Raw genomic sequence first — 17499 nt, 5'->3', positions numbered from 1 at the left:
ACCCTTTAATTATTTGTTTAGCTACGTTTTTCTTTAAGGGTATATAAATTTATACACATTTCCTCTTACCCAAAGTTGCTAATATGTAAAACTTCATAGACTTCAGTTATCATTGTACAAACTCCACCAAATCACGTAACGTACAACTCATATGCGCCGGGAGCTCAGGAGCCGTTTTCGATCCAGATTCCTTCTTTTGCGTTAAATCAGCTGCCTTTATAGCAATTTCCACTGATTTTTAATTTAACTTTCCCATGGCCCATCTTGGAAATCATGTAGTTCAAACCTTACACAAGTATTCCACAATGCATTACGATGAATTCGATACCTCATCTGCTTTCATGAAATGCACCTTACAGTTTAGTTTCATTTATATAGCGCTTTTCTAGACACTCAAAGCGCTTTGAGTGTGGAGTATGGGAGGGAAATCTCCTCAACCACCACTAGTGTGTGGCATCCACCTGGATGATGCGACGGCAGCCATAGTGCGCCAGACCCACCACCACACACCGGCTATTAGTGGAGAGGAGAGTGAAGTAGCCAATTCAGGGATGGGGATTATTAGGGGGCTAAGGTGATAAGGGCTAATAGGGGGAATTTCACCAGGACACTGGGGTTATACCCCTACTCTTTTAGGATAAGTGTCCTGGGATTTTTAACGACCACAGAGTCAGGACTTCGGTTTAACGTCTCATCTGAAAGATGGTGCTGTTTTACAGTATAGTGTCCCCCTCACTATACTGAGGCATTAGGCCCCATACAGACCACAGGGTGAGCGCTCCCTGCTCACCTCACTAATACCACTTCCAGCAGCAATCTTAGTTTCCCCAGAAGGTCTCCTGTCCAGGTACTGGCCAGGCTCAACCCTGCTTAGCTTCAGTGGGAAACCAGGCAAGAACTGCAGGGAAATATGTCTCTGGCCTTCCATCCTGTCATCCTGTCATGTTTTACTCTTTAATAGAGCTCAACCAGAAAACAGTCTACACAGAACAATGGGTGTTTACTAGATATACCATAAAAGCCTTATGGGATTTTTTCATATTAAGCCTCACTTATAATAAGTAAGTGTTTTAGAATATTAAAATCCAATACAATCTCTGAAGAGCCCAAATCTGTTCATGTTAGAAGTTTGTGTGTAATTAGTTTTTTACTTTCACTCCCGCCAGTTCCTGCAGTTATTATTTTTATTTGCACATCCATATTGAAGAACACAATAAATGCATCATAGAGCGCCATGTGAGCATCCAGTACATTATCATGGGGATTATTGACACAGAGAGAGAGACCTTGGTACACGCTAATGTTAACAAACATTGCTTGTATTGTCTTTGTTTTGTTCCAGCTGTAAACAGGTGCACACTCCCTGTGTTGACTGACTGCTTTCCTTGCAGGACCGTAATTCACCGCTGATTTTGACTTTTTTTTTTTAATTATCACTTTGTGAACAGTTAGAAGAGTTTATTCTGGACATGTTGCCTGAGCATGTATGTGAAGTGACACTGATTATTACTCGGGCTACATGACAAATAGATTATCATAACAGCAAGCCCAAGACTTCTTAAAACACCACACAGGTTCAAACGTAATGTATTGTTGTGCAGGTTCTCTGTTATCCAGTGTTTTAAGGTGTTAAATGTGCCAAAGGAGAACCTGATATACACCAAGTTTATCAGATCCCTTTACACCATACGCTGTTGAATTCTGGTTTCTGATTGGTCAGATGGTCTTGATTAATTTTCTGTAACAGCCACTCTGGCAGTACTGCAGGTTTATATTTATGTGCTCATTCTCATACGTTATCATTACTATAGTAGCGGCTCATTCATGCTAAGAAGACATTTATTAAACATGTATGGAAGAAGTCTCCAAACTCCTTTATCATTGCTGTTGTATGAGAGAAATAAAACATTTTAGGATATGATGCTATATGAAAATAATCAAGAATTACAGGAGTGGGAACAGTATCGCTGCTTCATGTAGTATATTAATCATGTTCTATAGCACTGCTGTTAGCTGAGTGGGGATTTTGTTTCTCAGTTCTGTAGTGTGTAAATATAAACCTACAAAAATGTCACACACGGAAAAACTGCATTGTTTTATAATACATGTTCAACATTGGGCTGTACAAAATAACAGAAAACTGCATCGTTTTTATTGTTGGTTAGTGAAATAACTGAATGGACAAAAAGGGCTTTGATTAATTTCTTGAACATGTAAAGACATTTCCTTGGACCATATATTTTGGGAAATAAACTTGAAATTTTTCAGTCTAAGAATGAATACAGACTATTTTTTATAACTTAAATAAATGTGTTTCAATGAAAATCAGCATCACAGATGTATTTCAACAAAACACTTTATTCCTCAACCTATCTACTTATTTATTTAAAGTTTGCTGCAAGAGTCAAAGTTTTCTTACACAGGCTCACGCACAGCCGACAAAACCTTAGATCTCAGCGAAACAAAGGAAACTGTGTAAAATCAGTGCAAGGTGAAGCTTCATCCGCTTCCATAAATAACAGCAGAAAGACCTGAAGCAGGGAAAAAAATAAGTGTCTCGCTCTCGCTGAAGGATGTGAACGAGTGACTCCGGCTCTGGCGCGGTGTAGAACAAAGGAAAGGATGGACGAGGTATATTGTGTTTGTTTAATTCAGCGGACTGTTATGGCTATCCAAAGTGGTAGATGTATGAAATTTGATGGAAACCTAAAGATGAAGTTGTTAACATTAATGAGGAAATTAATACTCGGGTTCTTTAATATCAAATAAATTAACATTATATTTGTACTCTAGAGGATGGATGGATGATTTTGCTGAGTAACAGGTTTCCCTGAGTTAACAAGGGCAGAGCCTAGGTTAAATCCAACCAGCCATTAGCAAAAGTTTAATCTCATGACATGTTTACTGAATGTTACCTTCGATAGCTTACTAGCTTAACTGAGGTCGTTAAGCTATTTATATTGTGTACTTTAAACCGTCATTTTTTGCACTACACCGCTCTCTAGAGGGGACGTCTCATTTCGTCTTTAAAAATAAAATGTATCAAACCACCCCTTTGACCACAAATCAGTTGTTTTTCCGAATAAAAAAAAGGGGGGTAAAATGCTTAAATGTATTAGTGTTGTATGTACTAATCTACTAATGAAAGAAAAAAACCCAAGACATTTTACTTTTTACGATTCAGAAGTGTCATTTTACAATTTTGTAAAATGTGTAAAAGTTTGATGTACCGAAAACTTTATACATGTAGCAGCAGACCAATCATGCTGAGAAAAAAATCAACAGAAACCCTCATAGAATTTGCAATGGTTATAATGGGAATTGTATATTTATATTTAATGGAAACTGTAATGGTCCCTGTGGGTCTCTACTTGTAATGTGTTGGCTTCTATTGGTGGCATTTTTTGTCTAGTGGATACCATTACGGACCAGCAATAACAATGGTTTTAATGGTAAGCTGATGGTTTGTAATGATATTTGTAGTGGAAACCATTAGAATTTCTGTGATGGTTTCTATTGTTTTTTTTTTCAGCAGGGAAGTCTCAGGAGCTGCAAGTTGGAAAATAAATGTAGAAACAAAAACATGGAAAATGTTTCACAGTTGTGGCGGAAAAAGAAACAGAACCCCTCCCCTACTCCTATTGGTAGTCGCTTCTCATTTGCATAAAATTAAACTTTGCTCAGCTTTGCCATGTCACCTGTCCCTTCCCATTTCTCACCCTTATCAGTTACTTTGATTTATATGGAAATCAGCATTGAAAATTAAATGACTTCTGTTCACTTAGGTGTGGCAGGTTGCTGCCAGTGTGAGTTCAGGATTAGCACCAATTTATGGCAAAGAAGTAAAATGAAAACTAAGGAGGTCCTCACATGATCAAGTTTGCTTTTCCCCCTGATCAAATATTAACCTATGTGTCCCTTGGTCAATAAGGGCGGAGCTGGTCACTCTGCAAAATCAGGACGTGTGAGAATGAACACGTCTATCGAGCTGTACTAATGTTAAAGAAATTCTTGACTAAAATAAGGCGTCACATATGAACAGTTTCCAAACTGACCAACTTTCTCTATCTAGCTAACACTAAGCTGCAATTTGGCCCTTTTTGACTTTAGCTGCCTGAGAAGACGACTTACTGTTGCTTGGCAGAGATCTCACTAGCTTCATACTGAGGCAGAGGGGAATGAGGCAGTGTTGGACAGAAAGGAAGACCGTAAAAATGCTGTCCCTGGACAAAGGAGGGCAAGCAGGCAAACGTACACACAGCAAACATGACAAGGAAATGATATTCCATTTCCCAAAAAAAAAAAAAGAAAGAGAAGAAACATGTCAGAGAGGGAAAAAATGAACACACTCTTGGCTCCATGGTGGGACTACAGGAGTCCCTCATATTGCAGGGATGAAGAGAGCTGGAGTGGTGTTAATGCTGCTTGACTCGTGGTGCCGTGACCCGGCGAAGAACACTGTACAAAACGCCAAAATGCTGCAAGGACAAAGTCCAAGAAGGTTAAATACAGCACTTTAGGTGTCCCAAACTACACAATCTCTCATCAACAACCATTTTCCTTTTTTGCACAGACAGTGCATTACCCATAATGCACTGCAAGAGAAATGTAGTTCATAATTGTACCATAAATCAAAACATAAATCAAAGTAAACCATTTTATTTTTATCAATAGTCTTATTCTCTGAAATACTGCTCAGACCTTTATTGTACATATCGACTACGTTTACATGGACAGCAGTAATCTAATTATTGACCTTACTCTGAGTAAGATAATAATGTGATTAAGGTGTTTACATGAGTCGCTTTTAGAATACTCCTGTCATGTTCCCGTTTTACATGTTTTAGAACATAATTAGATTAACAGCCCGCGTCATTACGTCACCGCACCACGCCGTCCGACGTCCCTCCAGAATTTCACGTATCAACATACAGTTCGTCTTCGTTATGGTACCGTATACAGTTTTGGGTGTTTTTATTTATTTTTTTACGAATGCTTTAAGTGCAGTTAATTATTTGTCATGCTATACGTGCTAATAGACAACTGCTTGAAGCGGTGGGTGTGTCCCAAATCGCGTAGTTACCGTCTATATAGTAGCCGAGATACATGTATTTTTCCCCACTACAGGCCTATAGTAGGAAAGTATGCGATTTGGGACACAGCCGAACTCTCTTGTTCGCCGTAAAACGTAAAACTGCCGTGTGTGATCGTGTCCTGTCGCAAAATGCGGTGAAAACTCCCACACGACGCTCATAATGTGATTAAGGTGTTTACATGTCTGTAATACACGTCCATAATGCGACTAAAACAGGAGTACTCCACCTGTCTTAATTAGATTATTGCTTACTTCGATTATGACCTTAATTAGATTAAGGTAAGTAAAAATTGCTGTTTACATGGTAGTTTCTTAATTAGAGCATGGTCTTAATCGGATTAAGAGTGGATTATTGTTGTCCATGTAAACGCAGCTATTGATACTTATTGTACATGTCACTAGACGAAAGCTTCAAAATCTTTAAGTTGCAATCTGATTGGCTCTCAATATTTCGCACATACATGCACTGGCTCACAAAAGGAAAACCTTAAAAAAGCTTTGAGAAAAGTCCATCAGTCAAGCAGCCTCTTCCTATGGAAAAACAGCTCAAACCTCTACTGTGTAATTAAGACTATATAAAAAATATATATATAATTAATGAGCTCATTCTAACACATTGCCATTGCTATAGTAACAGCTCATTTACAGGGATTTGTATGGTGGATGCTAAAAAGACCTTTATTAAATATTTATGGAAGGAGTTTCCAGTATCAGTGTAGCAGTCAGAGGTAAAGCTGTAACTTTATGTTGTCTGACACCTTCGATCAGAGGAGTTTAGGTGTTGCCATTTCTCGGTAACATGACAAGCTGCATTTTTTGTCTTAGTAACTTCAAGAGAACAGGAAACAGCTTATTTTACGGACATTTCACAACCTTAAATGTAACTATAAAGAGACAAAAAGTATGATGTGTTGTTCTTTTATAAATTTAAAACTGTAACTGTTGGTAAAGTTAGGTACTGTCGTGTAAGAGAACTAAAACACTTCAGAACATGACCTTATAGGAAAATAATCAACTTTTATTTTTTCCCCTCACCTGGACAGCCAAGTACACGATGCCGAGATATGCAGCAATGCACAGTGCCAGCAGCAGGTCAAAGATGGCTGGTTTTACTCTGAAAGAATTTTGGAAAGAAGAAAGTGTTCTGGTAATTACAACCATGCATACACTTCAGCCTGAAAGCAGCCGTCATAGTAGACAATGTTTATTACAACAACGTATGTATTGTTGGTGTTAGCAAATTTCTGACTTAAATGTCACTTTGAGGAATATATTTACAATTTTAAGTCAATTGTCTGTCGCGTAACTAACACATATCTGTATATGTGGATAGTATTAACTAAAGAAGTACGGTATGGCAAGTAATAAGCTAGCATAACCCTACATTATATTAAAACATAACTTATCCTTTAACTCTCATTAAATGTGTGGTAAAGACAATATGAAGAAAACAGAACTTGGAAAGAAGTAGGAGAAATCTTTGGAGTGCCTGGTGGGTGTATGTAGCTAGTACAGTGAGCTTGCTTTGCTAATCTAATCTGAGAATGCAGCTTGTATGAAGCAGAGCCTATAACACATAAATCAAACAACCAATAGAAGAACATATGTATATTTTTGTTATTTAATTAACATATTACACATATTAAATAATATATTTATAATAATACATTTCACAACAGAACTTAAGAGTACCACAGCATACCTTGCTAGTTAGCTACCTGGCTATGTTATTAAACAAAAAGAGTTCTAGTTATGTTTAGCACCAGAGAAAATGGCTACTGCTACATTACATACACAATCAAGTAAAGTAATGAAAAAAACACATTTCACACGTGTAGTGAGAGAACCTTTATAATGTTAGATGACACTGAAAATCTGTAAACATGATGCATCTTTGGTGTTGGATATTCACCTGTATGCATTCATCGTCTGTTTCAGCTGATCATAGAAGACAAACTCAGGATCCCTAGGAGAAAAGGTTTAAAAAAAAAAAAAAAAAAAAAAGAGAGTCAATGGGAGATTTTATTTATATATATATATATATATATATATATATATATATATATATATATATATATATATATATATATATATGCACACACACACGCATACATACACACACACACACACACACACACACACACACACACACACATGACTGTGTGCCATCCTGTTGAGCCACCTGTGTTAAACGTACCTCTTGTCAGCTTTGACGAAATGCCTCTTGATGTCTTTGAGGTAGCGGCCGAGGTAATACTCCAGGGTGCTGACCACGCTGCTGTCTTTATCCACCAACTGGGCGGCTCGAGGCTGAGCGCTCAACCAGTCGACCAGAGAGAGCAGCTGATCCTCCTGCACCTGCTAATTACAGCATGTATGATGCGATGTGGTGAACCAGAATGCATGTTTTCCAGCTGAGTCACCAGTAAATGAATGTTTGTCTGCCTACTGCATTACCATAAATACATAGTGGCTGCTGGGAAATTAAAACTAGCTCTCTTAAATGAATTACCATCGGCTATCGCTGCACTTTCTTCAGGATAAACAAACTGGAGCTACTAAAATTGAATCCACAAGTACAGAGACTTTGCAGAAAACTCATAAGAGCAAGGGCTGATGGAAATGAGCACTTCCAGATGGATGTTTTGTTTCTGTTGGTAGTCAAAATCAGTACTTTGAGGTGGGCGGAGTTAGCAGCACTTGTTCTTGATGATTTAGACTAAGTCAAAAATCTTGGCACTGTTAGAATCAGCTCTTAGTGAGTTTAGCTTTTATAATACACATTACTGGAACAAACACCCTGAAAATATCACATGCTCTAAATTGAACTATTTTTAAATCTAGGTTAAAAACTTCTCTTTTCCTTGTGTCTAGCATTGAGCACTTAGGACTTTAGGGCTTTTTTTTCCTGCAAGTTACTTATTTTTAACTAGTGATGGCACCACTACAATGCCACCGTTTCTTTTCCGATAATGAAACGTTCACGCATCAGCCGATATCCATCAGATAATTATTTCTTTAACTAATAAGCTTTAAAATATTTTTTTAACTGAAGCAGAAAAAAATTACATAGCCAAAAACACAAATTAATTTGTAGATCAATTTATCTTTCTGCTTATGTAAAACATTTTAATTTCATCACAATAAGGATTATTCATTCTTCTTCTTGTTATTGCCAACTAAATGTAAAACCGCTTCATCAACAAGCCAGTCATCAATATCTTTCATGCTGATGGAAAATAATAAGAGCTAGAACCCAAGTTCTTCTGGCAGGTTCTTGCTTTTAATGCTGTGTGCTGAAACAACTAAATCAAATAGCAAAACAGACTCTCAATGCTAGAGCTGACGAGAGATGAGCCATGAGTCACGCACTTACCATCTGGTCTGTGAAGATCTCCAGATCTGCATTAGTGCCCTGTGAGATTCACATGATGCTGTTAGTCCAGTGTTCACTTTACTTTACCTTCATCTACACACACTGATATAAATCACTGATAAAAACACTTACATCAGTCAACTACATTAATGTGAATTACTCGAGAGCTCGAATTCTGGATTCTGATTGGTCAGATGATGTTGATTGATTTTCTATAACAGCAGCTCCGACAGTAGCGCAGCTGAAAATCACCGATTTATATTAATGCGCTCGTTTTAAAATGTTTCCGTTTCTATAGTAACAGCTCGTTTACAGGGATGTGTATGGTACACATGCTATATAAACAGATTTTTGAGCAGGTGGTGAAGTTTTCGATAAGGAGATGTTTATTTAATATTTATGGAAGGAGTCTCCAGTTATCTACGCTTTGTAACAGAGGTAAAGGCTGTAAGGTTTCGGGCATCTTCTGTGTTTTATTCCTGATGTGAAACTAGAGATCCAGGATCTGATCAGAACATGCAGACAATACACAAAACACTCGCATCACCCAGTCGTTGTTTATTTAAAGCATTAACAAATTACTGCAGTGTGACTTCATAAAGTAGCTTGAACACTTCGATGATATTTGGAATCTGTGTATTCAGTATACTGAATGTCAACTTCTTTAAAGAATATTTTCAGGCATCGAATAACCAGCCTTTAGCGTTTCTAATGACAAGTGAATTTGTCAGTGACATAGCTGCTGCAATCTGTGAATTATAGTCAAGAAATCTATAAACAGCTTCCTTACCTTCTCAGTCAGGTTGTAAACGACTCGCGCTAGAGCCTCTGCGATCAGTTTAGTGTTCCTACTGAGCTTTTTCAGATCTACACGAGTCCTAGACACACACAAACATGCTGTGTTAGCTCATTACGAAAACAAGCAGATCGATGGGATGGCAGAGAGAATGTCACTGACCGCATGTCCATGATGGAGTTGCGCATGGAGCTGCGGTGGCTCTCCAGGTGCGAGAGCGTGAAGGCGGGAAGGCGGCGGATCCCGAAGCGCTCGTGCTCCCACGCCAGGGTGTCATCAGCCAGGTTGATCTTCTTATGCACCATGGAGAACTTCAGCTCCGGGTACTGCTGAGATACAACCTGACAGGAGAATAAAGTTTAAAATCAAATGTACACAAAGTTCCCCTTGCCCAAAGACTTTTCATAAACAAGACTAATGTAGCTCGACTCTGCACGACACACTTTTATTTGTAAAAATGAAATGAAAAAAAAAAAAAAAGACAATCACAGAGCTAAAAATAAGTCCCAACACTGCCAACAAGAAATTCCTAGCAGGCAAAGACAACAAACAGAATTTTACCTCAAAAATCCTAGCGCATGTTGGTGAACGACAGCATTTTTTTTTGAAAATGTGCACCATTTTTAATGACCGAAGAGACCACAGTTCTAGTAGTATTATTATTATTATTATTATTATTATTATTATTATTATTATCATCTAGTTCTACCATAAAGTGAAGGTAACCACTCCCAGAAACAAAAGCACCTCTTTCGCATCTTGTGACTTTTCCCCCTCGACACAATATTTATACTTTTCTGTATTTTAAGTAGGAGCTCCAGTTATCACTCAAAAATACGAGCAAAAAATGAGCAGTCCTCTTTTTTGTTTCAGTAAAAAGTTATATGCAGTAAGACTATATGACATTGTTAACATATGAACAGAAAAGGACATGGCATGACATCATGCAAAAATGCAAATGACAAAAATTTAATTAATGTTGTTTTTTGGTTGTTGTTTTTTTTTGCAACCCACGGCAAGCAGTTAGCGGTGTGTGTGTGCAGGTGTGTTACCGTTTGTAGCTCTCGGAGCAGAGCATGCTGAGGTGTGCCTTCTTTAGGAGGTTTAGACACATGCAGGTAAAGACTGTCCCCGTTCCCGAGTGTGTCCAAACACAAGACGAATGCCACGTTATCCTGCAGGAGACTGGACTCTAACAGAGATAAAAAAAATAATAATAATAATTTTTAAAAACCATTCCACAACATTACACATAACTGCAAACATAAGAAGTACCGTGTGTCATTCTTTAATAAATATACACATCAGGAAATCATCCACAGCCACATTGCTGTGGTATAAAAACGATAAAATAATTTGTGACCTGCTGTTACACTCCATCATTGACTATTTTCCTATAAAAAGTATGACACAGTGTTTAATTCCTTAAATATAGTACATGTGTACTCACCTGTGTGGTCCAAATTATCCTCTAGCCACCGTTTAGTGCCCTGATAGTTAAACTTCCCTCCTCCAGACAGGAAAAAAAGCACGTTATACCTACAAGAACAAGAAAGCCTGCTCACACCTGGGAATTTGAAAGAATATTTTGGATCGTATTTTATTTCCTATAGATTTGACACTGATTGAGTGGATTTTTCTACCCGGCGTGAGTCCGTTTGTGAGAGTAGAGTTTAGAGAAGAGTCGAGCCAGCTCCAGGAGTACTGCTACACCACTGCCGTTGGAGTCAGCACCGTACGACAACCACTATCAGATAAGCACACGCACGCACACACACAAATCAGAAAAGTAAGCGTTAAAACTCCATCCAGAAACACACTAAGTATGTTTAGATTGAATTGTTTAAGTACATACAAAGTATTGGAGATAACAAAAACTGGACTTGCAAAAAGCAATGCGGTTATACAACGTAGGTGCTGAGTGTTGAGGGGGCGTGGCCAAAACCACCTCGGTTTGGATAGGCAGTGGTCTACGTTATGACAAGCATGATGGTTTTGACTGATGCTTGGACCCCTATCTGCTGCACTGGTCTCTTCGGGGAGACATGAAAAACTTTTTTTATAAAATAAATCCTGGATGCCACTGGCTGTAATTAATTATAAACACTGATACACAGTTTGCTGATGTCAGGGTGAATTTTGCACCTTTTTTTCTTTTTTTTTTTTTTTTTAAATATGTCAAATGTTATGTCTTAATAATATCAACAAAATAAAAAAAGTTTACTGGGCTGCTGACAATAAGCACCTTGTTATTATTCAGTTTTAATTTCACAATTAAACTCCACCTGTTACTGTTTTATTCAGTCTAAATCTGTTTTATGAAACAAGCAACTCATTAATGTTTCCAAAGTATTTTTTTTTAAAGTGCAATCTATCACATTACTGAAAACATATCATCATATGATAGCATAACTCCTCACCGGAGCCACTCCAAAAGAGTCGTAGTGAGCAACAAGGACGATGGTGGGCAGATCGTCTCCTCCTGCTCCTGCTAATTTACCCTGAAAAACATGAACAGCAGCAAGACAAGCATTGTAATGATGGCATAGGATCATCAGCTGATTATTGAACATATAAACAAACCAGGCTGACACCATATTAAGTCCCAAAATGATATTAGTGGTCCCACTAAAGGCTCTAGGACTGAGTAAGGCCTGATTTTTTCACCAATATGGAAGATCAACCTTCTAGTCCCATATACAGTGAGGGAAAAAAGTATTTGATCCCCTGCTGATTTTGTACGTTTGCCCACTGACAAAGAAATGATCAGTCTACAATTTTAATGGCAGGTTTATTTGAACAGTGAGAGACAGAATAACAACAAGAAAATCCAGAAAAACGCATGTCAAAAATGTTATAAATTGATTTGCATTTTAATGAGGGAAATAAGTATTTGACCCCCTCTCAATCAGAAAGATTTCTGGCTCCCAGGTGTCTTTTATACAGGTAACGAGCTGAGATTAGGAGCACACTCTTAAAGGGAGTGCTCCTAATCTCAGCTTGTTACCTGTATAAAAGACACCTGTCCACAGAAGCAGTCAATCAATCAGATTCCAAACTCTCCACCATGGCCAAGACCAAAGAGCTCTCCAAGGATGTCAGGGACAAGATTGTAGACCTACACAAGTCTGGAATGGGCTACAAGACCATTGCCAAGCAGCTTGGTGAGAAGGTGACAACAGTTGGTGCGATTATTCGCAAATGGAAGAAACACAAAAGAACTGTCAATCTCCCTCGGCCTGGGGCTCCATGCAAGATCTCACCTCGTGGAGTTGCAATGATCATGAGAACAGTAAGGAATCAGCCCAGAAATACACGGGAGGATCTTGTCAATGATCTCAAGGCAGCTGGGACCATAGTCACCACGAAAACAATTTGTAACACACTACGCCGTGAAGGACTGAAATCCTGCAGCACCCGCAAGGTCCGCCTGCTCAAGAAAGCACATATACATGCCCGTCTGAAGTTTGCCAATGAACATCTGAATGATTCAGAGGACAACTGGGTGAAAGTGTTGTGGTCAGATGAGACCAAAATGGAGCTCTTTGGCTTCAACTCAACTCGCCGTGTTTGGAAGAGGAGGAATGCTGCCTATGACCCCAAGAACACCATCCCCACCGTCAAACATGGAGGTGGAAACATTATGCTTTGGGGGTGTTTTTCTGCTAAGGGGACAGGACAACTTCACTGCATCAAAGGGACGATGGACGGGGCCATGTACCGTCAAATCTTGGGTGAGAACCTCCTTCCCTCAGCCAGGGCATTGAAAATGGGTCGTGGATGGGTATTCCAGCATGACAATGGCCCAAAACACACGGCCAAGGCAACAAAGGAGTGGCTCAAGAAGAAGCACATTAAGGTCCTGGAGTGGCCTAGCCAGTCTCCAGACCTTAATCCCATAGAAAATCTGTGGAGGGAGCTGAAGGTTCGAGTTGCCAAACATCAGCCTTGAAACCTTAATGACTTGGAGAAGATCTGCAAAGAGGAGTGGGACAAAATCCCTCCTGTTGTGTGCAAACCTGGTGGCCAACTACAAGAAACATCTGACCTCTGTGATTGCCAACAAGGGTTTTGCCACCAAGTACTAAATCATGTTTTGCAGAGGGGTCAAATACATATTTCCCACATTACAATGCAAATCAATTTATAACATTTTTGACATGCGTTTTTCTGGATTTCTTTGTTGTTATTCTGTCTCTCACTGTTCAAATAAGTCTACCATTAAAATTATAGAATGATTATTTCTTTGTCAGTGGGCAAACGTACAAAATCAGCAGGGGATCAAATACTTTTTTCCCTCACTGTACAGCTGAAGAAGAAAACTCACCTCTAGGCTGGTGATAGCCCAATCGCTCACAGCTTTACTCTGAGCTCCACTCGTCACCATCTGGAATCCGTTTGCAGTGGCAGAGTGCAGAAGCACTGGAGAAAAGGGGAAAAAAATTATTAAAATTTACACCAGAAACAAAGACCAAACTGTGGAACCTCAAGCTTAGTGTGTGTTTGTGATGAAATCATGAGATTTCAAGGAAACTGTGAAAACGCATGCAGGAGGAGGAGGAAGAAGACGATGAAGAAGATAGACAGAGAAGAAAAAAAAGAAGAGAAAGACGAACAGAAAAAGATGAAGAGGAAGAAGAGGAAGAAAAGGAATGAAAAGAGGAAGATGAAGAAAAAGAAGAGGTAGACAAAGATGAAGAAAAAGAAGAAGACAAAAAAGATGAACAGAGACAAAGACAAAGATAAAGAGGATGAGGAAGCAGAGAAATAAGAGGAGGAAGACAAAGAGGAAGAAGAGAAACATGCATATGAAGAAGAGGAGGAGAAAAAAAAGAACAAGAAGAGAAGGAAGAAATGTAGTGAATGAGGAACAGAATGATGACAAAAAGAAAGAGAAAGAAGTGGCAAGAAGAAGAAGAGGAAGACAACGAAGAGGAAAGAATTAGAATGAGCGCATTAATATAAACCTGTGATGTGTAATTAAACTTCTCTCAGAGCTGCTGTTACAGAAAATTAATCAACACCATCTGACCAATCAGAATCTAGAATTCAACAGCGCTGTCAGCTGGATGACATGTCGTACCTTCAGCTGCGGAGGAGGAGCCCTGTGAGGCAGAGGAGACCTGCGTCTGGGTGTAAATAGACAGCAGCTCATCATCCTCAACAGCAAAGTACACAGGAACGATGGTCTCTGTGGCCATCAGCTCCGGCTCCAACTCCATGAACTGCTACAGGAAAAAAAAACCCAAAATGTTTAATGTTACGTGTTAAGTCTCTGAACAAAGATGATGAGAAGTCGATTCTGAGCTCTTACTTGCACAATGTCCTGGGGCATTGTGGACATGTTCTTGGGGATGATGATGACGACGGCCCCCGCAGACTGCCGGAGAGCCTTCTGGTATTTCTCGTAGGAGAAATCGGCCAGTCGCATCATCACGCAGCGACGGCTTAGCACCTCCGCCTCCACCGTACGGGCTTCAGTATTCAAAATTGCATTCCTCGATCCTGCACACAAAGTGTGGTCAGTGGGAAAATACCAACTAACAACATCATGATGATTACATACAGTCAACTGCAAAATTATTGGCCCCCTTAATGAACATAAGCAAAAAATAAAAAAATCCACTGCATCTTGAAGACATTTCTAGAGCATCTTGGACCTTCTTCAGAACATTTAAAATTGCTTTTTACTTCAGACCACAGCAATTCAACAGGGTTCAAATCCAGATACGGAGCTGTGCCACAACCATCGCACTGTTTCGGACGCAGGTTTGGAGTCTTTATTTTTCAATAATCCATTTATGACCAAGCATTAACCTTCTGGCAGAGGCAACCAGGTTTGGAGTTAAAATATCCTAGGACTTTGCTAAATTCATGATACTATTAATCTTTCCTAAAGCCCAGAGACCACATTTTTTTATCCAATATTTATCATACTGTTAAAAACAGAACTGTTTTTTTGTGCGTTTAGATTCAATATCTTAGAAAATGATTTTTGTTCAACATGAAAGTGCAATATATAACACAGCTTTTGTTTTGTAAACTGACATGAAATTTGTTTTCAGGAACTTTAAAATGTTATTTATAGGTGTCAATTACTACTACTCATTAGTTCCTATGAGAATTAAACGAAAAGAAGAAAAGTTATAATAACTGAATACAATAATCTTTGCATTGTCAGTTGAACGGTGCCAATATTTATGTATGTATCTGACAGTACTGTATCTCTCTACGTCTAGTGTACGTATTTAGCGTTACAAGAACAACATTAGATCAACATCTTTTCCGTTTTTGCGCCAGCTGCGGGTTTATTTTTAATGTTTTAATTAAATATTGTCGCAATGCTAGTCAGCTACCAGCAGCTAACAGCTACTAGCTAGCATAACTAGCATTTAAATAACAAGCAGGCGGACTTTTATGTAGTGTATATGCAAGTGGTCGACCCCCCCACACACACGGTGTTCAAGCCCATCACTCCCGCGTTCCTTATAATATTTAAACAAAGCCAAATGAGATGAAAGTGTTATACAGTGCTGAGAGGAGGGAGGTGTGTACCGTAGTTCTGTCCCTGTAGGTCATACTGCTGCATGCGGTACACTGTGAATTCATGCGCCGCTTCAGCTGGGAGCGGAGACACCAGGATCAACACTGCAGGCAAAAACACGATAATCGTCAACGGAAAGGACGATTTCAGCATGTTATCAAACACCTCGCTCGCCTCCTCGAACATGATGGGAAAAGATAACGAAATCCGCTTCAGGAGAAACCAGGAACAATGAATGAAGTCCGTAACAAAGTGACAGCTCTCGGCTCCAGCGCTAAACGGTCTGCCTGAAGGACCCGGGATTTTTATTCCGGCAATTTCTCCGGACACCTAAACTGCACTACAGTACTGTTCCCAAAGGTTTTATACAATTTCCTGCTGTTCTACTAAAACAATCACACAGTGGAGTGGCACGATAGAGCCGAGTTAACACGAACACCCCGAAGTTTCTAGAACAGCACAACCCAATTTTTTTCTTCTTCTTATAATCACAACAATTTGCCAGAGATTTGTAGGCTACTTTTAACCGTTTGTAGTTACACTTAATATTGTGGAACGTGATGTCCAAACAAGTTACTTCCTGTTCCGTTATGGAAGCTATAAACAGTCGTTCTCTCACCAGACTCTCATTTTGTCAGTCTAAAAGACACAAAAAAACATACACGCAGCCTATCATCTTACAGAGAAACCACAAAGCTTAAACCTCTCTGTCCTGAAGATGTCGGAAACATAAAGTTACAACTTCGGACTGTTAGAAAATGCTGGCACTGGAGACTCCTTACACAAATGTTAAATAAACATCTCCTTACAGAAAATGTCATCATATCAACACTTTTACACATTTTAAAATCTGTTTATGTGAAGCATCTGCCATGCATTGAGCTGACACTATAGAAACGACAACATGTTACAAAGAGAGCATTAATATACACCTGTCATTTAGTGATGTGTTGTTCATTTTTAAAGAATCTTTAAAGTGCACCTATTATGGTTTTGAAACGTGTTTAATTTTGTTTTAAAGGTCTCATACAATAGATTTACATGCATCCAGGGTCCAAAAAAAAAAAACACTTTAATGTGCTCATAATTTAAATTGCAGCATTACCTCCCCCGCCCCCGTGTCAAAAACGACTTGTTCAATGATCCGTTCTAAAGGATTTATTCTAAACTCCCCCTTTCAGAGATCGTACCCTGCTCTGATTGGTCAGATGTCCCAGTCTGTTGTAATTGGTCTACAGCTGTCAGCGAGCAGCTAATGAAGACCAGAGGCGGGACTTTTGTTACCAAATGAAGTAGGCCTACAGGAAGTAAATCTGGAATTACTGCCGACTCGTTTCAGCTGATCAGAATCGGTTCCTTCTTTTGGGAGTCAACAAGTTTGTTTGTCGTGCGCTTTGATTTTTAAAACTTTGCAGATGCGTTTACAGTCACAAACAGCTATACAACACACTACATGAAAGGTACAGTAATACCTGAAAAAGCGTAATAGGTGCACGTTAATATGACTCGGGAACAACGAGTTGTCTCAGAGTGATGCGTTCATTTTGTGTTGATCGAGCATGCGCTGCAACACCCCTACAGGTTCTGTACAGGAAACAGAAATTATTAGTTCACCTCTCGAGTCTTCGGGTTCGATTCGGATCAGGAGGTGAGGTGAACTAACAGTCTACATCGCCTGAAGGCCTAAT

General features: G+C 39.1%; 1 protein-coding gene across 2 annotated transcripts; it reads right to left on the bottom strand.

Moving 5' to 3' along the window:
* Positions 1 to 2137: 2137 nt before the first annotated feature.
* ncln (nicalin) lies at positions 2138 to 17242 on the bottom strand. Of its 2 annotated transcripts, none has more exons than XM_053634403.1 (15): positions 15823 to 17242; positions 14582 to 14772; positions 14351 to 14495; positions 13595 to 13689; positions 11688 to 11768; positions 10911 to 11014; positions 10718 to 10806; positions 10320 to 10459; positions 9430 to 9608; positions 9262 to 9349; positions 8472 to 8510; positions 7293 to 7453; positions 7008 to 7061; positions 6131 to 6209; positions 2138 to 4478 (listed from the first exon to the last, which is right to left on the bottom strand). In XM_053634403.1, exons 1-15 carry the CDS (start codon positions 15995 to 15997, stop codon positions 4416 to 4418), a joined length of 1683 nt encoding a protein of 560 aa, XP_053490378.1. In that variant the 5' UTR covers positions 15998 to 17242; the 3' UTR covers positions 2138 to 4415. The 2 variants fall into 2 exon arrangements, with proteins under 2 accessions (XP_053490378.1, XP_053490377.1); XM_053634402.1 differs by having other exon boundaries at positions 7293 to 7456; positions 15823 to 17241.
* Positions 17243 to 17499: the final 257 nt, after the last annotated feature.

The sequence above is a fragment of the Ictalurus furcatus genome, chromosome 10 (genome assembly GCF_023375685.1).
Source record: "Ictalurus furcatus strain D&B chromosome 10, Billie_1.0, whole genome shotgun sequence".
Lineage (NCBI taxonomy): Eukaryota > Metazoa > Chordata > Actinopteri > Siluriformes > Ictaluridae > Ictalurus > Ictalurus furcatus.
Note: the sequence above shows the minus strand (reverse complement) of the source record. Positions and strands in the feature narration are given on the sequence as shown.